The sequence below is a fragment of the Aulonocara stuartgranti genome (genome assembly GCF_965226115.1).
Source record: "Aulonocara stuartgranti genome assembly, chromosome: 15".
Taxonomy (NCBI): Eukaryota; Metazoa; Chordata; class Actinopteri; order Cichliformes; family Cichlidae; genus Aulonocara; species Aulonocara stuartgranti.
In genome coordinates, this window is record NC_138951.1 from 42,606,383 (window position 1) to 42,629,534 (window position 23,152).

The 23,152-nt window shown below is 40.7% G+C and overlaps 1 protein-coding gene across 1 annotated transcript; it reads left to right on the forward strand.

Annotated features, from left to right (window-relative positions):
* Positions 1 to 18: 18 nt before the first annotated feature.
* Positions 19 to 20,587, forward strand: LOC309688673 (spastin-like). Its single transcript, XM_082504547.1, has 4 exons — positions 19 to 1,827; positions 1,929 to 2,043; positions 19,614 to 19,635; positions 19,735 to 20,587. The coding sequence occupies exons 1-4, from the start codon at positions 1,381 to 1,383 to the stop codon at positions 20,549 to 20,551; spliced, it is 1,401 nt and encodes a 466-aa protein (XP_082360673.1). The 5' UTR covers positions 19 to 1,380; the 3' UTR covers positions 20,552 to 20,587.
* Positions 20,588 to 23,152: the final 2,565 nt, after the last annotated feature.

A 23,152-nucleotide genomic window follows, 5' to 3' on the forward strand; every position in this document is an offset into this window, starting at 1 on the left:
GCTGGAAATTATTTTTCTATATGCGTTTGCATATTTATTGATTATTTATTTTTGCTTGGGTTGCTGATTTTACACCAGACTGTGAAGCGGAGTTTCACCGTTTTTTTTTTTTGTTTTTTTTTTTGTTTTCCTTTACTGAAACCTGCAAGCAGCGACTTTGATCAGTCCCACGATAAAAGTGGAATTAAAGATAAAGTCATTTCATCACATTCTGTTTTCTGTTTGACTGACTGGAAATATACAACGTTGTAGAGCTGCAACACATTTAATTGCCACTGGACATGGCAACCTGGGTTCCCTCCGGTGGCTGACGACCACCATGGGTTGTTAGATCTTGTTATTTTGTGCTGCTTTAACATCTTCTGACACTTTGTGCCAAATTGACCCTCAAGGGGGCACATATTCCACAAGGACTGTCAGATTTGAATGACCCAGCAGCTTCAGAGAGGCACAGGGGGACAGACACAGAGGCAAAAGCCAGGCACATAGAGGCACAAGAGACACACACACACACACACACACACAGGCCTACAAAGATTAAGAGTCAAAACGTAAAAGCATTAAACCACTTCTCTGTGTCACACTCTGCCTGTCAAACACGTGGCCACTGTAGCAGCTGCAAACTGCTCTTATCTAGCACTCGTAGTAACACAAGCTAAACGTATGCCCTCTGTTGTTCTGTTGCAGCACTGTATACCGCCTTAGCTCATAGCCTTCCACTCTGTATTGCTCCTTTGCCGCCCATCTCTTTAACCCTAACCCCTAACCCATTTAAAAACCAAACACACAGACAAAGCAGAGCGAAGAAGAGGCGCACAAGGCGATTCTCTTATAGTGGTAACTGATCATGTGTTGCTCTCCACTTGTAGGATGCGTCTTGAAGGCATGTGTGGACTAGGACATGAGAGGAACAGGAACCACAGAGCGGTGGTGGAATCATCGCGATAGGACACTTCTATTCACCAATTTTGAACTATTGTTACGGTCAGAATTTGACCGATTGGGCCTAAGTCCAGAACTGTTGATGGTATCGACATGGGGTCTTCACCAAGGTGTCCAGAGGACCCCAAAAACCCCCATAGACACCACCTTCATCCCTCTACGACACTTACTTTTCGAGTTATTCCAATTTGTTACAGTCGGCTACTGGCTATTACCCCCTAATCCTAACCCTTAACCGTAACCCCCTAACCCTACCCTACCCTAACCCTGTTGTCACGAAGCGCCAGAATTTTTATTCTATGAAGCTAAAGCGTTGTGTTTTGTCCCAAAGAAAGAGGACTGCATCACCTTTAAATGCGATTTAAAGCCTAAACGTTTTCGTTTATGACTAGCTTACCGTGTTATGACTGAGAACAGGGGGGAAGTAGCGCGAGAGTAATGTCGACCAAAACAAACGCAAGTAAGCCCAAAGACAGCGCTGAAGTTATAAAAAACATCCACAAGCACGCGTTTGAGTATATATCCAAGGCACTGAAGATCGACGAGGACGACACAGGTGAGACGAAGGAGGTTGTGCAGTGGTACAAGAAAGGGATTTCTGAGCTTGAAAGGGGTATTGCAATAGAGCTCACTGGGCATAGAGAGCAGTATGACCGAGCAAAGAGACTTCAGGATAAAATGGTCACCAACCTCACCATGGCAAAAGACAGGCTTACCCTTTTAGAGACGACACTAGTCTCTAAAAGGAGAAATGACCCCCAAGGGACATCACGTCATGCTCTTCCACAGCCAAAGTCAGCTCCTAAAAGTCAACCCGCAGGTGTTTCCACCACCATCAGACCCTCCACTCCTGTAAGACCTTCATTAAGACTAACTGATGCAAAGGTTTGTGGGTTTTTTTGGTTATTTAATAGTGCAGGCACATGCCATTTGAAGCTACCTTTCTAATGTGTAATGCTTTCTGGGACAATCTTATTCCTGCTAAGACAACCGCTCGGGTGGGAAAAACTCAGAATGGAAGACCGGCAGCTGTGAAACAGCCCCCGAAGAGGGATATGAAAAACTTCAAGAATGTGGACAGTAAACTGGCCAACTTAATTAGTGTGAATGCTTGAAAAACATTCACACTAATTAATCAGAAGAATAACCTTCGCTATCATTTATATACGTTTATGATGTTTTGCTGTTACCAGCAGTGCTAACGCTAGCTTCAATGCCAATGCTAGCAACAATGCTAACGCTAGCTATAGTGCTAACACTAGCCTTAGCAGTTGTTAACTGACAAAAAGAATATTCCTGTGATATATCTTGGCGGTCAGTGAGTGAGACAAAAGTAAGAAATGAGCTTTATTATTGCCATTGTGGCTCAGTTTTAACAGTAATAAGAGTGCAAGCGCTAGCAGCATTGCTAATGCTAGCTGCAATGCTAACGCTAGCTGCATCGCTAACACTAACTGAAGTGCTAATGCTAGCCGGAATGCTAGCGCTAGCAGCAATGCTAAGGCTAGTAACAGTCTAACAGTAGCCTTAAATATGTGGAAATACTTCAGGTAATTAGTTTGAATTATAAAATTGCTGCTGTGTCTGTTTTATTCTATTTTTATTTTTTATTCTTTTATTTGGTGTGCTGTATTATTCTATAACCTGCTGACTATGAGTTCAGTGTATCATGTCGTGTGGGCTTTGTATTTCTGTTAGTCTGATAACACTGTACAGACAACTAACATATAATTTCTCGTCTTACACTTTCAGGAACTTGACTGACACCTGTGCTTTGCCTGGTAGGTGTGCACATACTGTAAGAGAAGTAGACCAAAATAAAAAAATAATCTGACTAATATAAGCTTTGATGGGTTCAAACTTTGTGCTAAACATTTTAAACACAATTTTATAATAAATACACATAAGTGCAGCTTAATAATTGGGCTAAAATATTTTTTTCGTACATTTTTGTAGTCACACTACATGTGATTAGTTAATCATATTTGTATTTAAAAATATTATTGCTGAATTTAATTAAATATTTATTCTTTTAAAAAGTGCCCAATTATGCAACTTTTTGCACATGGCAGCCAACAACAGTTTAGCTTGAATATTTGTTTTAGTAGTCACAATTAGTTCAAACAATTACCATGTGATTTCATTTTAATACAATTATTATTTTTTCTTCTTTTTTGTTCACAGTGTGCAGAAGAAGAACAAGGACCAGATTTCCAGTCTTCTCTCTCATATCCCAACCCCTCTATCCTCTGTCCTTCTCCACCTGTTCTCTCTGCCTTCTTTCCATCTGTATTTAACCCTGTGGTTTGTGCGAAATTGTGCCAAACTAAGAATCTTATTGCGGTTTGATTTAAAGCTGTGTCTCTCCTGCTCTGTCTGTTCTCTCTTCTAAATTTTCTCTCTACCTGTTTTTCATTCTGGGCTTGCTGCTAAGTTGTGCCAAGCCTATAAAGAGAGTGCATAATATTCTCTCAACTGAAGAACAAACTGTCAAACGAAAGACAACTGTTTCAGACAAATAAAAACAAAGACAACATCTCCTGGTGTGTGCCACTCTTATCTTGTGAACATATTTTCTAAAGACTAAGAAACACTTGCAAGTGTGTGAAAATGCCAAGGAAGCAGAAAAAGTCACAAGCTGCAAAACAACGCTGGAAGAAGTTTGATGAGCTTCCATGAGTTCCATGAGCTTCACTGTGAGGCCGTCACAGTGATGTGGCAGGACTAGAGCAGGGCGATATGGCCAAAAATATTTATCACGATATATATTTGAAAATTTGCGATAACGATATAACTGACGATATAATTGATGCGAGACAAAATAGAACTCCACAACATTACTAGCGCAAAAAGACAACCTTCCATTTATTTTCACTTAAACAAGAAGCTGGTTTTTATGTACATTAAAGCTTTATAAAAATGTAACGGTGCAAATGCAAATTCCTTGCTGAAAGTTTAACCAAAAGGCATTTCCAGTAGAAATGGGCTGACATATCCTGAGCATAACCATGTATAATATCCACTGAAGTTAAAAAGAGGTGCTTTGCAACATTAAACTGCAGTGTGCAGTACGTATTTTTTGGACCATAAGGTGCACGGGATTATAAGGCACATTAAGCGAAACAAAGCAGTCAGATAAATCAAACTTTATTAAACTCATTCTTCTTGCTTCATCCACTTCTGTACCATTGATTCATTAATGTTGAATTCTCTGGCAGCTGCTCTATTCCCATGTTGTTGCAGTATATTAATGACTAACCTCGTATTGTGGATGGATTATCTCAGTTGTTCTCCTGACTGAAGTTTGGTCCGTTTACAGCATCCTGCCATGCGATTGCATTTGTCTCTAACCATGAGGAACCTTCACGTTAACTTTTATAAGTGGAAAAGTGTTAGTGTTCGTCCTCCAGCTTCACTGTTTATGTTATGCTAACATAGCTGTGTCGCTAGCGATCACGTAGCACATCATTATATACCAGCTAGCCCAACTTCAGTAACCCTACAAACGTCACTGCTGTTTAGTTTCCTGTCTTCATTTATGTTGGAAGTGATAGCAGAGCTGTACGTTTGATTTTTTTCAGAAATCTTTCAGTCAGAACATGCAATATCATGCTTAGGTAGCTAGTGAAACTAGCGAGCTAACTTCCGCTAGCTTCCTGCTAACTCCGTTAAATGTAATAAATTTTGTTTTCATGGATGCCTGGAAGTTAAACTTCATAGTTACACCTGGTAAAGCAGCAATGCTTATCGTTTTATTAAAGATGAAAGAATTTAGACAGTTTTTAACTCTCAGTGATGCTGCAGTGTTCGTTTGACCAGAAGCACACGGAGTTTAGGACCCAGATTACTCCCAGATTTAAGAGCATCTTAGACCGACAAATACGACAATAACGACGGCCGCATGCATGTTCTGCAAAAAAATGTGCTTTGTCGTGTATCTGACGGACAAACACCAAACGAGGTTCCACATCACTGAAGTTGCACCATTTTTACAAACCAATTCTGGTTCATCTGTTTCACTCAACAATCGGCCATGTGCGTATGAAAACAAAGGCACTGCGCATGCGCGTTTTACTCATATTCTATCGCGACATTTCATTTTCCTATCGTTGCCTAACATTATACCGGTATTACCGTGAACGGTATAATATGGCCCAGCCCTAGGCAGGACCATCTCATGCAGAAAGAGTGAACCTTGAAAACCAGCCCTCTGTTACACATGTCTGTGCATCTCACAGCCAGGCACATCCTAAATATGGAGACTCCAGAAACAAGCAGTGCACATGTAACTCACTCACATTTCTTGCATTCCTTCATGAGAATGAAAACATGACTACAGCTGACCTTAATCTGGTCTTGGATAAAGGTAATGTGATGTACAAAGAGGCCAAGAAAAGATTTCCTAAAAATATTCATTTGGCAACCGACGAGCTGCCAGACAAAGTTGATGCTCGCAGGTCTATGTATCATGTCAACATGACACAGCTTTCCCGGTATGGGACATCTGAAGAACCTCCAGAGGAGGCAGTAGATACCTTTCTCAGCTTAGAAGCAGGACTGAGCTGCCTGTTGTCAGATGTGCAGTATGCCTTATTGATTATGAGTGGATTGTGTATCGCAGCGTTCAGATCCACATCAGGCAAATATGGTTTCTTTGATCCACACTCCAGAACACCCAGTGGTCTTCCTCTACTACTACAGTCACGTAATCGTGATTCAGCAGTGATGCTGAAATTCACACTCCTGAGTGACATGATTAAGAGGCTACAAGATTCTTATGAAATGATGGAGATATCACCCTCTTGTAACTATGAACTGAAGCCTGTGCAGTTCTACAGTATGAGCACAGTCAACCTAAATGATACTATCACAGACACAGTCTGCAGACAAACAGCTGCCACTGCTGTGGCACCTACTGACTCTGATACAACTGTTGATGAAGCAAACCCCTCTACTCCAAGGAGAAACACAACCACTGGTCTGACTGAAAACATATTTTGTCAAATGTCCATTTGTACGCCACTGGTGAAACAAAAAGAAGTCCACATGACTCAGTTCACATCATATGAAGATCAGAATGAACCTCCTAATATACCAACTGAAGAATTATGCAGTGAATTAAGTTTCCTTCCATCAAGGGATGCTTTTTCATGTCAATCAAATGCTGCCATAAAAAATGTTGCTGCCTGTGATCTTTCTGATATAGTTTTACAAAAACTGAAAAAAGTTAATCAACAACAAAGGCACAAAATGAAAAGAAGATTAATGGCATCAGAGAAACCCAGAAATCAGAGAAAAGAAAACCAAAAAAGGAAAGAACAACTAAAGTATGCTTCAAATAAAGAGTACAAAGAAAAGAAAAAATCTTGCACAAGCGAGGCATATAAACCAATCCTGAAGTTAGACAAAAACAACAACAATATATTAAAAGACGCTACTGTGACAATGCTGAATTTAGACAAAAACAAAAAAATATATATAACTAAAAGGTATCAAGAAAACCCTGAATTCAGAGAGAGACAGAGATCTCGAGTGACTCAGCGTTATGCACGTGACGACCCATTCAGAGTAAGACACAAACAACTAATGAAACAACTAATGCGAGACAGGTATCAAAGTAATCTTGCATTCAGGATTATGCACAACATGAGATGTGCAATGAAAATAAAAAGGAAATACAGATGGGTGAACAGACAAACCCAAGAGAGTGACAACAGTGTGATCAACGAGGCCATATCTGTGTTAAAATCACAAATCAAAGCTGAACCATCATAGCCATGTACTGTATGTTTTAAGGCTTCATTTCCAAACCAAGTGCGACCCCGCACAAGGTCAAAGTATGTCAAAAACCCACGTGTGGTTGCAACATGTTTGACAGGAAGGTTTGTTCATCTTTGTGATGAAAACTGCAGAAATGAGCAGTGCAATGTGCCTGATGAGAGAAAGAGAGAGTGGATTTGTCACACCTGCCACGATCATCTTAAAAATGGATTCATGCCAGCACTTGCTGTTGCCAATAAACTGGATCTTGCTGATATTCCACCTGAACTGTCTGATCTCAACATACTGGAGAGACATCTCATAGCCAAGTGCATACCATTTGCCAAGATCATTCCTCTTCCCAAAGGCAGACAGAGAGCAATTAGAGGAAATGTGGTCTGTGTCCCATCAGAGGTGCAGGAAACTGTTGAAGCACTACCTCGATTGAGAATTAATTCTCAGGTGATGAGAGTAAAACTGAAGAGATGCTTGTCTTACAAAGGTCATCAGCTGTTTCAGACTGTAAGCTGGTCTAAACTTGTGCAAGCACTGCATAAACTCAAGCAGATTCATCCACAGTATAAGGATGTGAGCATCAGAGATGATGCTGAGCTATGTGACCCAACACTTCCTGATGAAGATGATGATGATGATGAAAACATGAATGAGGACGATTATGATGAGGCTGATTTAATGGAAATTGACAGCTGTGAGAAAAATGCACTGAGTGAAGCACAAAATAAAAATGAACAGGACATTGACATGTTACCCTGTGATGGTGAACAATCACGTGAACAGATGAGAGATGATTCAGAGCAAGAAGATGGACTGACTAATGGTGGTTTTGCACTCGAGTCCTGTTTGCAGCCCCCTGATGTGGCTGAGGAGATATTATGTTTCAGTGAAGGAATCTACTCTGTTGCTCCTGCAGAGAGAAACAATCCAATAAGTTTTTTCAAAACACCTAAACTGGAGGCCATGGCCTTCCCTGTGCAGTTTCCTACAGGTCAAAACACACTTGATGAAAGAAGGTTGATCAAAGTATCCCCCAGTGGGTATTTCAAATCAAGACTTTTCTGCATTGATGATCGTTTTGCCAAAGACACAAACTATTTGTTCTTTGCACAGTTTGTGACTGAAATACACTTGGCTACATCCAGCATGACAATACAGTTAAGGAAGGCAAAGCCTCTGACCAGAGATGGGAGAAAAATAACCTCAGGCATGTTACAAGATAAACATGAGGTGGAGAAACTGGTGCGAAATAAAGACGCAGTGAGATTCATGCAACCTCTGAGAGGAACCCCAGCCTATTGGGAGAAAACCACAAGAGATCTTTTTGCCATGATCAGACAGTTGGGAACTCCCACGTTCTTTTGCACATTTTCGGCCGCTGAAATGCGCAGGCCTGAAGTGATTGAGGCAATAACAAGGCAGCAAGGTGAACAAGTGAATTTTGAAGGACTCGACTGGTCGGCAAAGTGTGACATCCTGAGAAGCAATCCTGCGCATGTTTGACAAGAGAGTTGAAGCATTATTCAGAGATTTACTCTTATCTCCTGCAGAGCCACTTGGCAAAGTCATTGACTACTTTTACAGAGTTGAGTTTCAGCACAGAGGAAGCCCACACATACACTGCCTCCTGTGGGTAGAAGGTGCTCCTGTGTTTGAGGAGGATGATGAGCAAACTGTTGTTGATTTTATAAACAAATACATCACAGCTCAGCTGCCTGATCCACATAAACAACCTGAACTGTACAAGAAAGTAACAGAAGTGCAAAAACACAGTAAGAACCACACAAAGACGTGCTTTAGGAGTTTAAGCTCCGGGTGCCGTTTTGGTTTTCCCAAACCACCCTGCAATGAGACAATGATCACAAGACCCAGTGAGGATGATGCACTGGAAGTAGAAATAGCAAAGAACAAGCTCAGACTACTGAACCAGCTGCTAAATGAATCTGAAACTGCTTCCATGAGTTTAGAGCAGCTCTTGGCAAGATGCAAGTTGACACATGCAGAATATGAGCGATACCTGAATAAAATGAACACAAGGAGTACGATCATACTAAAGCATGATCCAAAAGACTCTTGGATAAATGGCTATAATCCACATCTGCTTGAAGCCTGGAACAGTAATATCGACATAAGCTTTGTTTTAGATGCTTTTGGTGCTGCAAATTATTTAATGAAATATATATCAAAAAAAGAGGGCGGGCTATCTGAGTACCTGAAAACTGTCATTGAGAACTCCCATAAGGACAGTGTAAATGAGTGCGATGAAATGAGAGCCGTCATGCAGGCATATTCAAAGAAGCGAGAGATCAGTGCACAGGAGTGTGTTGCTCGTGCATGTGGTCTTCACATGAAGCAATGCTCACGTGCTGTAATATTCATTCCAACTGATGATAATCCTGTGAAAATGAGTCGTCCCCTGTCAGTTCTGGAAAACACAACACCTGAGTCTTCCAATGTTTGGATGACATCTTTGAATGACAAATACAAAGCCAGACCTGAAACACCAGAGTATGAGGAGATGTGCATGGCAGAATTTGCTGCTACTTGCAGGATTGTCTATGGCCAACAGAAAAAAGGTAAAGATGTTTTGCCTCTTCTCAATGAGATGGGATTTGTGCAAAGGCGCAAAAACGATAAGCCTGCTATCATCAGATTTCACCAGTGCTCACAAGAAAAACATCCAGAGCAATATTACGGAAGACTGCTTAAACTGTACCTTCCTCATCGTTCAGACCACGAACTGAAAACACCATCTTTGCCAACCTATCAGGCTTTCTATGGTGCTGGCTGTGTACAGCTACCAGATACTGACCGTCTTGAGTACGTGCAACACATTGTCAAAAGAAACAGAGAGAAATATGAGAAAAACGGTGAGGAGATCGAGAGCGCTGTTGAGGAATATGAGCAGAACAGAGGTGTGACTGACGAATGGTGTAATCTGGCACCTGAATCAGATCTCGTAAGGTTGCCACTTGTTGAACAAGAAAGAGAGCGAGACAATGAAAATGAACAGGAAGATGTGACCGACTACAGCAGTCAGGCTGATGCTTCAACAGAAGTCAGAGCCATCAGGGAACCCCCTGCTATTGATCCCACATTGTTACGTCAGATGTTTCAGAATCTGAACAAGAAGCAAGCCTGCATATTTTATGCAGTTAGAGACTGGTGCATTAAAAGAGTCTGTGCTCTAAATCCAGAGCAGTTTTTCTTTTATATTAATGGTGGTGCTGGAACAGGAAAATCACATCTTATCAAATGCATCTACTCAGAAACATCTAAGATACTGAGCAAAGTGCCCAGATATGCAGACGACGTTGACATATCAAGACCCACTGTCCTGTTAACTGCTTTCACTGGGACTGCAGCTTTTAACATTTCTGGAACAACACTGCATTCTCTTCTCAAGCTGCCTAGAAGCTTAAAACCTCCAATTCAGGGACTTGGCAATCAGCTGGATGAAGTCAGATCAGAACTTTTGAATGCTGAAATAATCGTCATTGATGAAGTGTCTATGGTGTCAAGACATCTCTTTGCATATGTAGATGCAAGACTCAAACAGATCAAAGGGACTCGGAGACCCTTTGGAGGCATGTCAGTTATTGCTGTCGGAGACTTCTATCAGCTACCCCCAGTGCGACAGTCTAAACCTCTCTGTGTGCACGACCCGTCCGAGATCGACCTGTGGCGGGAGCATTTTCAAATGATCACTCTGACCGAGATTATGCGTCAGAAAGATGATGTTGTCTTTGCTGAGATGCTGAACAGAATTCGTGTGAAAGGAAAGTTGGATGAGCTTTGTGAAGCAGATAGAAATTTGTTGTCACAGGCCATAACTGAACCAGCCCTTTGTCCGACTGATGCGTTGCACATTTTTGCAACTAATAAAGAAGTGGATGCACACAACTCTTCAACACTGGCTCTGCTCCATACTCGTATCATTGACATCCATGCAGATGATTTTAGAAAAGATCCTAGAACTGGCAGAATGGCACTTCAAGACAGACCATTCAAAGGAGGTAAAAACAAGTTACCAGACACACTGAAAGTTGCAGAAGGAGCTCGTGTCATGCTCACCAGAAACATTGACATACAAAATGGTTTGGTTAATGGAGCTTTTGGAATACTACTTAGAGTAGTTCACTCTGAAAACGACCAACACATCATCAAGCTTGTACTTAAAATGGATAATGAGACATCTGGAAAGAATAACCGCACACCAGCAGACGACATGGTGTACATTGAGAGAGCAGAGGAGAATCTGAAGCAGAAAGGAGTGGTACGAAGACAGTTCCCAGTGAAGCTGGCCTTTGCATGTATAATACATAAGGTACAGGGTATGACAACTACATCAGCTGTTGTCTCTCTTAAGAGCATTTTTGAGCCCGGCATGGCCTACGTAGCTGTCAGTAGAGTGACGTCTCTCAGTGGACTATATCTTCTTGATATGGAGGAGAAAAAAATATTCACCAACCCAGAAATCACTGCAGCGCTTGAGAACATGAGACAAGCCAACCTTGATGACATGATGCCTCTTCTACACGTGAGACAAACACTGAGCAGGTCAGACGTTTTCACCATTGTTCATCATAATACAGAGGGACTGCCAGCTCACATTAATGACATCAAGAGTCACCATGAATTGTGTCTAGCAGATGTTTTGTGCCTAACAGAAACACACCTGCGGGGCTCTTTTGTCGCAGAGTCTCCACTTGAAAAATTACAATTTGTTCAAATGCAACAGACACCTGTCCTACACAAACTTTCCCCAGATGGCAAACAGAAGTGGTGGTGGAGTTGCTGTTTATGTGAAAAGTGACATTCAAGTGCATGAAAAACAGTACATCCATAATGTAACTGACCTTGAATTTCTGGCTTTAAAGGTTGAAGCACCAGTCAGTGCTCTGATTGCAGTTGTGTACAGACCTCCAGACTACACTCTGAGGCCATTCCTGAAAAACCTGGTAAGCCTATTAGACTCATTAGAGATCATGGACTGTCATCCCATCATAGTTTGTGGTGATTTTAATGAGAATGTTTTATCCAGTGCAAACAAACCAATCCTGGAACTGTTTGAGTCTAGGGGATACGCACAGGTCATCACTGCCCCTACCACTGAGAAGAACACACTGCTTGACCTAATTTTCATTTCTCAGCCAGAGCGATGTCTCCATTCTGGAGTCATGAAGACCTACCATAGTTACCATGACCCTGTATACTGTGTATTGTCCTGTGATAAGATAAGATAAGATAAGATAAGATAACCTTTATTAGTCCCACATGTGGGAAATTTGTTTTGTCACAGCAGGAAGTGGACAGTGCAAAAGTTATGAGGCAAAAATTAGAATACAATAAGAATAAATACAGTACACAACTGTACAGAATAGAATAAAATAAAATACTATATACAGTAGAATAAAATAAAATAAATATACAATAAGATAAAAATAGAATACAAATACAAATACTATATACAACTGAGTAAAAATACAACGATGACAGAAAGGATTATTGCACTTAGTATTATTGCATATGTATGGATGTGTGTGCTTGATCAGTTAAAGTCTTTATTATGGAGTCTGACAGCAGTGGGGAGGAAAGACCTGCGAAATCTCTCCGTCCCACACCGTGGGTGCCGCAGTCTCCCACTGAAGGAGCTGCTCAGTGCTGTCACAGTCTGCTGCATGGGGTGGGAGATGTTGTCCAACAGGGATGACAGCTTAGCCGCCGTTCTCCTGTCACTCACCACCTCCACTGGGTCCAGAGGGCATCCTAGAACAGAGCTGGCCCTTCGGATCACCCTGTTCAGTCTCTTCCTGTCCCCAGCAGAGATGCTGCCGCCCCAGCAGACCACACCATAAAAGATAGCAGAAGCCACAACAGAGTCATAGAAGGTCTTCAGGAGTGGGCCCTCCACTCCAAACGACCTGAGTCTCCGCAGCAGGTACAGCCTGCTCTGCCCTTTCCTGTAGAGGGCGTCTGAGTTATGAGTCCAGTCCAGTCTGCTGTTCAGATGAACACCAAGGTACCTGTAGCTGTCCACAGCCTCAATGTCCATACCTTGGATGTTAAGTGGTTGCAGTGGAGAATGCTTGTGCCTGCGGAAGTCTACCACCAGTTCCTTGGTTTTACTGGCGTTGATCTGGAGGTAGTTCAGCTGGCACCAGTCCACAAAGTCTTGGGTCAGACCTCATGATTCATGATGATTCATGATCTAGATCTTTGAATAGAAAGTAGAACAATATTTAAAAGTTGACTTAAGAAAAAAACGCCATGCATTGCAGTATAATGTTTGAATTGTTTACATAAAATACAATTACATGAATTAAGTAATGATATCAGTAAAAGATGACAATTTTATTTATTACAGAAAATCCAAAATTCACTAATAGTAACCTATAAATGTCAGAAAAATCAAATATAGCAGTTTAAAATGAACAGTGTAGGCATATCCTCTCTGCAGCCAGGCTTCAACATCCTGCCAGGCTGCCCCAGTCTCACTGTGGCTGGGAGGGAGGGAGGGTGGACCAGAGGATTGCCCACACAACAAATAAATGTTCAACAGCTTCTTCATTGTTTCTGAGAGAACAACAATGACTAAAGGTTGCTTTTTAAAAAAACAAACAAACAAACAAACAAACAAACAATAATGACAGTTAAGCCACTTTATGTGTGCCTCTATTTTGAAATACTATTTACAAAAATTTTATTATTTTGGTTTGTTATAAACTTTAACCTTTTTCAAAAGTATACGATTATATTTTTGGACAAATTTTTCTATGAAACATACATTTTTATGAGCTTTTATCATGTTTTGGCCAGTGCAATCATCAGGGTGGGTCTGGGTTGATAACTGCACATTTCTGGCCAGAAATGTTTCAGCAGTGTTACATATGTAGTACATATGTAACACTTGCTTTCTGTTACCAGCCGATACCCTACTTTTGTATAGACATTGGATGGTGTGAGGTTGGGGAGTTTGGGGGGGGGGGGGTGTTAGGTTTCCTTTTTTTTTTTTTTTTTTTTGTTAAGAGAGACACAGTCCTCCTGTGTCTTCTCCAAGCTTCACATGTAAAATCCAACAGTGTGAAGCACATAGCAGCCAGAAACTGTAATGCCACAGATCAGAGAGGCTTCATCATCACCATCTTCATCGCCGTACGATCAGAGCGTGAGACTTCACATCTGGAGCACAGGAGAGATTAGTCTTCCTTCTAGCTTGTCCCACAAGCAGTCGGTGAGATTTACTCACAACAAAAAGGGTTAATGACATAATTTCCATGAAAACATGTATTCATTCTTTGTAAAGTGTTTAAATTGTGTTTTCACTTGACCTTAGGAGTGTTAGAGTGTATTGTAATGTCTGTACTCAGGTGTTTCCCTCTGTGATCCATCCCCTTCAGAGCTGAGACACTCAGGACTGAACAGACTGCACAGTTTCTGTGACTGAGCCTCCAAAACACCTTCTTTGAAACCACACATGATAGAAGGGCTTTATATTTGCAGCAGCACTACTACAGGTATTCAGTTTATTACAGGATGTGTTTGTTTCTTAGGACCAGCTCTGAGTGCACACTACCTAACATATACACCTTTCTGTTCATTACAAACCAACTACTCTGGATCATATGGCCAGTTGGCAGGAATGTTGCTGCAGGAAAACATCCCTGGAGATCACCATCATTGTCAGACTGATTGTGCCTCTGTGCAGTGTCAAGATCCTCCCTAAATGAGTGTGTAAGTTGACATTTTCATTATTTTATTCCCTTTGACAAGACAAGTATCACTGATATTTACATTTACAACTATATATGTTCCCGTTTTCTGCTCTTCTTTTAAAGTCCTCAGCTATCCTGCTTCTGTACTGCTTGCCACACATCAAACACTGGCCGGATGACAGGGAGGATCCACTCTGAAGTCACTGGACATGATGAGGATCATATGGGACTTCATAGTTTCACAGAAACGTTGTGCTCTGTGATTACAGGTTTTAAATGGACATAATGACTGCCTCTCTCTGATCAACAGGCTAAAGGATTGTTTTCATTGTTAGTGCTCTGTACAATGTATGCTTATTTAATATTTCATCACAGAGCAAACCTTTATTTATTTAACATATTTTTATTTTGTTTTAATGTTGAATTAACTGTGGGGATTTTTTTTAAGTGGGCATATGTCATATGACCAGAAATGTGGTAACTGGAATTCAAAATCTGCTGAGAACGAAACACACACAAAACCCCCAAGAAAATTCAAATTCATTCCATGTAATCCAATCTAAAACATTTTAAACTGCTGAACAGCAACACAAACAGTGTTAAAAAACAGTGTTAACAGAATGATTATGATGATTTTGTACCAAGGTTTCAGGTCACATGGCACACCTTGTCACGGTTCTGGGTCCGTTGGACCCAGTATTTTGAGTTTATTATGTTTTGGTTTTATTTTGCATCATGGATTGTTTTCTTGTTCTCTTGTGGTTGTGGGGATTATTATTATTATTATTAGAGTTTCATGTTTCTATTATCCATGTTTTAGGAATTGTGGTTTCATGTATAGTTCAGTTCCATGTGTCATTTTCTGTCTCTGTGTTGAGTCCATGTCTCTGAGTTGTGATTCATGTTTCCTGTTTTATTGTGAAAGTCTTTGTCTTATGTTAGTGTGTGCAGCTTTGTTCCCCATGTCTCATTAGCCCTGATCTCTCCCAGCTGTGTCTCCCTCCTGTTGCCGATTCCCCCGTTACTACCCTGTGTATATAAGCCCTGTGTTTTCCCATGCTCGGTGTCGCGTCGTACCATCAGATTATGCCTGTGTGTTTCGGTTCTCCATATTCCATGTTCACTTCATGTTTTGTTTTCGTACCAGCAATAAAGCTGAGGTTTTTAAGTTTCAAGTTAGTGTCTGAGTCCTGCGTTTGGATCCTCCTCTCCGCCTGCCCGCACACAGAGGTGTGGACTCGAGTCACATGACTTGGACTCGAGTCATTAATTTTATGACTTTAGACTTGACTTGAAAAAATGTTCTAAGACTTGTGACTTGACTTGGACTTTTACACCAATGACCTGGGATGTGAATTGGACTTGAACCGGTTTACTTGAAAAGACTTGATATTTCACCCCAAATCTAAAATTTAACATGCATATTATATAGAGATTGAAAATGTGACGTCATTCAGGGGTAAAACCGCAAAGAATTCTGGGAACTCGTGGCAAGAGGTACTAGCGCACGCAGGCTTTCAATTGAAATCAGTCACACAGCGATAAAAAGAAACACAAAAATGTCAAGAAGCTGTTGTATTATTAACTGCAATAACCGGTCGCATGACAGCCACGGGAAGCCGACGGGTAAAGAGATCGGTTGTTATCGGATTACGTCGTTGAAGATACAGTGGGGCAAAAAAGTATTTAGTCAGCCACCGATTGTGCAAGTTCCCCCACTTAAAATGATGACAGAGGTCAGTAATTTGCACCAGAGGTACACTTCAACTGTGAGAGACAGAATGTGAAATCCATGAATTCACATGGTAGGATTTGTAAAGAATTTATTCGTAAATTAGGGTGGAAAATAAGTATTTGGTCACCTCAAACAAGGAAAATCTCTGGCTCTCACAGACCTGTAACGTCTTCTGTAAGAAGCTTTTCTGTCCCCCACTCGTTACCTGTATGAATGGCACCTGTTTGAACTCATCATCTGTATAAAAGACACCTGTCCACAGCCTCAAACAGTCAGACTCCAAACTCCGCCATGGCCAAGACCAAAGAGCTTTCGAAGGACACCAGGAAAAGTATTGTAGACCTGCACCAGACTGGGAAGAGTGAATCTACAATAGGCAAGCAGCTTGGTGTGAAAAAATCAACTGTGGGAGCAATCATCAGAAAATGGAAGACATACAAGACCACTGATAATCTCCCTCGATCTGGGGCTCCACGCAAGATCTCATCCCGTGGGGTCAAAATGATCATGAGAACGGTGAGCAAAGATCCCAGAACCACACGGGGGGACCTGGTGAATGACCTGCAGAGAGCTGGGACCAAAGTAACAAAGGTCACCATCAGTAACACACTACAACGGCAGGGAATCAAATCCCGCAGTGCCAGACGTGTTCCGCTGCTGAAGCCAGTGCATGTCCAGGCCCGTCTGAAGTTTGCCAGAGAGCACATGGATGATACAGCAGAGGATTGGGAGAATGTCATGTGGTCAGATGAAACCAAAGTAGAACTTTTTGGTATAAACTCAACTCGTCGTGTTTGGAGGAAGAAGAATACTGAGTTGCATCCCAAGAACACCATACCTACTGTGAAGCATGGGGGTGGAAACATCATGCTATGGGGCTGTTTTTCTGCCAAGGGGACAGGACGACTGATCCGTGTTAAGGACAGAATGAATGGGGCCATGTATCGTGAGATTTTGAGCCAAAACCTCCTTCCATCAGTGAGAACTTTGAAGATGAAACGAGGCTGGGTCTTCCAACATGACAATGATCCAAAACACACCGCCCGGGCAACAAAGGAGTGGCTCCGTAAGAAGCATTTGGAAGTCCTGGAGTGGCCTAGCCAGTCTCCAGACCTCAACCCCATAGAAAATCTGTGGCGGGAGTTGAAAGTCCGTGTTGCTCGGCGACAGCCCCAAAACATCACTGCTCTCGAGAAGATCTGCATGGAGGAATGGGCCAAAATACCAGCTACTGTGTGTGCAAACCTGGTAAAGACCTATAGTAAACGTTTGACCTCTGTTATTGCCAACAAAGGTTATGTTACAAAGTATTGAGTTGTATTTTTGTTATTGACCAAATACTTATTTTCCACCCTGATTTACCAATAAATTCTTTACAAATCCTACCATGTGGATTCATGGATTTTTTTTTCACATTCTGTCTCTCACAGTTGCAGTGTACCTCTGGTGCAAATTACTGACCTCTGTCATCATTTTAGGTGGGGGAACTTGCACAATCGGTGGCTGACTAAATACTTTTTTGCCCCACTGTAAATTGTTCGAGCCATGTTTCCGAAGTAACAAAGAGGCGACGGGTGGCCTGGATTGCAGCCATTCAAAGACCAAATATAACGTCCCAGAACACTCCAGCTCACAGGTTAGTCTGCTCCAAGCATTCCCACAAAGGTCAGTCTTCTGTTGTAGTTAATGCGTCATTTTTCTTAACATAATTGGTGATATAGGTTACAAGCAAGTCTGGCGCTGAACAGAAATTCTCGCGCTATGCTCCTTTGTTTATTGTGCATAAATAGTGAATTGTCCTGACACAATATTGTGTTTCGCTTCTGTTATTATGGTACATTGACAAAAACATATACTTTTATTCACAGGATAAAACAGTTGTTTTGTATCACTAACTGCCCAGTGCGATTACAGCATACAGTATTATTGTCACTGCTACATTTCTGTAATGCTACCAGAAATTATTTCCACTACTAATTAATTACCCTTGAGCTCAAAGGTCCTATTAATAAACGGTTAACGAATGTGTATTTATGAAGACAATTTGTGAGACTGGTAAACTTATGATAGGTACGATGGTCTTTACTTTCTACACGGTGCATTTCAAGGTCCTGTACCCATCCGGCGGTAAACTGTACCTGGGCTTGTTGCAGTGACCGGAAGTTACTAAACTTCATGAGTGTATGCACTCACTCCAAGAACCGTATGATTATAAATATGCATATAAATATGCTACAATGAGATAGCTGACTTCATCTAACTAGCAAATGTTGTCCAGGCTACGTAGGTGATGCAGTTTTTTTAAATATGTATGATATTTTTGTCATGCGATTTTAAAGCCGGTCCTACAACCGCATCCAAGAATAACATGCAGCTTATCTCAGAACTGTCGGTGAAAATTATTCTAGGAGCTAGGTTTAATTGAGCTGCATTTTAAAGAGGTGCAATTTCACAATTTGTGTATATTTTCTAAGTTCACTATTTTGTATGTGTTGAGAAAAACACAGATTTTAAAATTACATGGTCTAATATTTACATTTAGCATATAACTGCAACATTATTTTTTCATTTGTTTTTTTTAAAGACTCGAAAGGACTTGAAATTCAAAGTTTCAGACTTGTGACTTGACTCGGACTTTTACACCAGTGACTTGAGACTTGACTCTGACTTGCCTGACATTACTTGAGACTTGACTTGAGGATAAAGACTTGAGACTTACTTGAGACTTGCAAAACAATGACTTGGTCCCACCTCTGCTGACACACCTAGTGTGTAGTGTGGGGTATCAGCTGGTAAGTATAGTTTTTTTATATTTGTGTCCTTAGAGTTCAGATAGATAAAGCCTTGTGTATAATAATTAGTCATAACCACAACTCAAAGTCAGGGACTAACTAAATTTGGGACTTTGTGTCTGAGCCCAGGTTAAAACAATGTGTAAAAAAGCATTTAGTGGCATGGCTGAACAATGCTGTAAACTATTGATACTTATTTATCCATGTTCACAAAAAGGACTGTGTTTATTTGATTATTTGCATGTGTTAAACTGTGTCACCACCTTAGGCTTTCATTTGAATTTACTCACAAATCTCTATACAGTACACAAGTTTGTATTTTCTCCAGAATGTTTGTTCATCTTTTAAGTTCATTTCAATTAGAAGAATATGAACTTTTAGTATTCATTCAGATGTTTTCTGACTCTAAATTTTCTTTTGTCATTACTCATCTTTTTATTATTTACATTTTAAACATGTTTAGCTTTTTTCCAACTTCTTCTGTGTGAACATCAACTTTCAAAAGTTCTGCACTTTTGTTTTCAGGTTAAAAATTCTGTATTTTCCAGCTCATTCAGAATTTTTAACTTAACATTCAGCAATTAATTCATTTCAGTGCATACATTCAGATTCAAGCATTCACACTGCAGTTTCTTCAGAAAATGCCCTTTCTAGTTATGAATGAAATTGTAGAAAGGTATCAGAAGCATCACAATCAACAAGACATTTTTCCCTGGGTGAAATTTAAAAAAAAAAAAGTTTTGCACATTTAAAATATTTCTTCTGTTCACTGCAGTGGAGCGACTGTGTCATTTGATGACATCGCAGGGCAGGATCTGGCAAAGCAAGCACTTCAAGAAATTGTCATCCTTCCTGCCTTAAGACCTGATCTCTTTACTGGTCTGAGAGCTCCTGCACGTGGCTTGCTTTTATTTGGCCCACCAGGAAATGGGAAGACCATGCTCGCCAAAGCAGTTGCTGCAGAGTCTAATGCAACATTCTTCAACATTAGTGCTGCTAGTTTGACCTCCAAATATGTGGGAGAAGGCAAGAAGCTCGTACGAGCACTCTTTGCGGTTGCAAGAGAGTTACAGCCCTCAGTAATCTTCATCGATGAAGTGGACAGCTTGCTCTATGAAAGGAGGGAGGGGGAGCATGACGCCTCTCGCCATTTAAAAACCGAGTTCCTCATTGAGTTTGACGGGTTGCAGTCAGGAAGGGATGACAGGGTACTTGTAATTGGAGCAACTAACAGGCCCCAGGAGCTCGATGAAGCAATATTAAGGCGCTTTGCAAAAAGAGTATATGTGACCTTACCCGATGAGAAGACAAGATTTACGCTGCTGAAAAATCTTTTGGGAAAGCACGGGAGTCCACTGAGCCAAAACGAACTGTCCTGTCTTGCAAAAGTGACTGCAGGATATTCAGGGAGCAATTTGACAGCATTAGCCAGAGATGCTGCACTTGGCCCAATAAGAGAGTTGGGACCAGACCAAGTCCGTATTATAGCTGCTGCTGAGGTGCGCAACATTAAGATGAAAGAATTTGAGGATTCTCTGAAGCAAATCAAACCAACTGTTAGTCCAGCAACTCTTAATATGTACACCAAATAGAACAAAGATTTTGGTGGTCCTTCTTCAATAAATGCATTCATTAAAAAAAAAAAAGGAAAGGAAAGTGGTATTTATCTTCTGAGTCTCATCAAGTAATTAAACATCGAGCAATTAAGTATATTTTTCTAAATTGTTATTCTAAGTAATAAATTAAACAAATTAAATAAAGAAATTGTCATCCTTCCTGCCTATATAAAAAAGGGGCAGGGACACCACCACCCGGCCACATCGATGGCCCGTGCATCTCAGGCTACCAGCTTGCTGGTGGCCTGCTCTTACACAAAACCTAACCCTAACCCCAGCTCCCCCTAACCCTAACGCCATGTCGGGTGTCTAACGACCCAGCAGGGCCTGCTGAGTACAGTGGTGGTGGAATTAGCCCGATCAGACACTCCTATCTGCAACTTTGAACTTTTTATTCGGTCAAATTTTAACCGATTTCAACCAAGTCCAGAACCGTTGGTGCTATCGACATGGGGTCTTCACCAGGGTGTCCGGAGGACCCCAAAAAACCCCGTAGACACCACTTTCATCCCTCTACGACACTTACTTTTCAAGTTATTCCATTTTATTTGGTCGACTACTGGCTATTACCCCCTAACCCCCTAACCCTAACCCTGGCCAATTGGGAGAAAGAAGTATTAGCCAAATGTGGGACGAAACCAAAATGTTATCTCAGATACTTAGATGACATTTGGGGTATCTGGACGGAATCACGTGAGGAATTTGATAATTTTGTGGAAATTCTCAACACACACGATCCATCAATTACTTTGAAGAAGGAATTTGAGGAAAACTAGATTGATTTCCTAGATACCACGGTGTTTAAAGGACCGGATTTCTTAAAGACACTTAAGTTAGATATTAAAGTGCATTTTAAAACAACTGATACGCACGCACTACTCCACAAGAAAAGTTTCCATCCGACACACTGTTTTAGAGGAATTGTGAAAGCACAGCTTTTACAGTTCGATCGGATTTGCACGAGACGAGTGGAGTTTTTTGAAGCAGTAAGGGCTCTTTTTAGGGCCTTGAGGAACAGAGGTTACCCTAGGTCCTTTCTTAGGGAATGCAAGACCTTTAAGGAATCTAAAACATTGGATGATCGGAATTTGATTCCACTGATTACAACCTATTCGAGTATTTCCAAGGTTTTAAATGGGAAGTTTAAAATGAATTTTGACACGGTTCCAGATATACAGCAATTTGTTCCTTCGTCTAAGGTTATCACAGCCTATAGACGGAATAAAAACTTGCGGGATTTTTTGGTTAAAGCTAGATTACCATCTTTAACTTTGCGGAAACCACAGGTGTTGGAATCCCAATTTGTTAGACTTAAGTTCATCAAGAGTGTTGAGAAAAAAGTGTTTCGAGTTGAGCAAGGTTTCAGCACCAACTCGAAGAATTGTGTATATGTCATTTTTTGTTCAAAATGTGGTGTTCAATATGTTGGAGAAACCAAGAATACATTGTCCACACGTATGATGCAACATCGATACAATGTGAAGAACAAGAAGGCAACAGAAACTCCTTTGGTTAAACATTTTTCAATTCATGGTGAAGAAGCGATGAGAATGGCTGGCTTGCAAAGAAATGTGAAGTGGACGGATTGGGAACGTAAAAAGAAGGAAAAGTATTGGATTTTTTTTGTTAGGTACCAAAGAACCATCTGGCTTAAATATGCAAAATTGATTCAGTTTCTATTTTGACCCAACTCCGGATCCCAAATTGTTTGTCCAACCCTATTTGGAATTTACCCTAGTCTGGTCCAATTTTGTATCATCCTAACCCTTTATCCCCAACCCGGGTCCTTTTCCTAACCCTAACCCCTCCCCCTTTTCACCTTTACCTCCTATCTCCTCCCACTACCTTTCCCTAACCCCAACCCTTTCCCTTACCCTAACCCCACCCATGATCCTTTTCCCTAACCCTAACCTTTCCCCTAATAACCCAAATTGGCTTGATGTCTAACTCTAATTCTAAGTTTGACTTCTTTAAAAAGGTATATTTTTTCCTTAATTAATTTTATAAAGTACAAATGTTAAAATATATTAATCTCATGTAAAAGGGTTACACTAATAACAGTAAATTCATTATGATAACGTCAAGGAATAAATATTAATTTATATACTCAAATATTAAATAAGCATTAACACTAATAAATAAATAAATGTAAATAATATAATGAAATAATTTTTTTTCAATTCATATAATTCATCATAGTACAAATAGATGAACACATACAGAGTCAAACCCTAATTTTATAAGAAGACAGGGACACTGAAACAACATTAATAAAAAAAAAGAACTGTATAAAACGCATTACAGACCGGAGAATATAAAAGGAGCGCAGGTAGGAGAGAGAGCTCATTCTACTTTCGATGACCGAACAGTGCACATCTCCAGCAGCCAGCCATTGTTTTGAGCGCTTGGATTTTTGTTGATTTTGTTTTCTTTCGTGCCTCACAGGCCTGAGGGAGACCTCTTAAGGTCGAAACGTTGCCTGAGGCACGTTTTAATTTTTTTGAACCGGAAAACACGTTTTTTTTTTTGTATTTAGGGATTTATTTAAGCCTTTGTGTTCTCTTTTAGTTGTTTGAG

Coding starts and splice junctions, on each gene's coding strand:
- LOC309688673 (XM_082504547.1), top strand. CDS start 1,381: ATGTCGACCAAAACAAACGCAAGTAAGCCCAAAGACAGCGCTGAAGTT. Junction 1,828..1,928: donor TAAGACTAACTGATGCAAAG/GTTTGTGGGTTT, acceptor ATTCCTGCTAAG/ACAACCGCTCGGGTGGGAAA. Junction 19,636..19,734: donor ATGAATGAAATTGTAGAAAG/GTATCAGAAGCA, acceptor TGTTCACTGCAG/TGGAGCGACTGTGTCATTTG.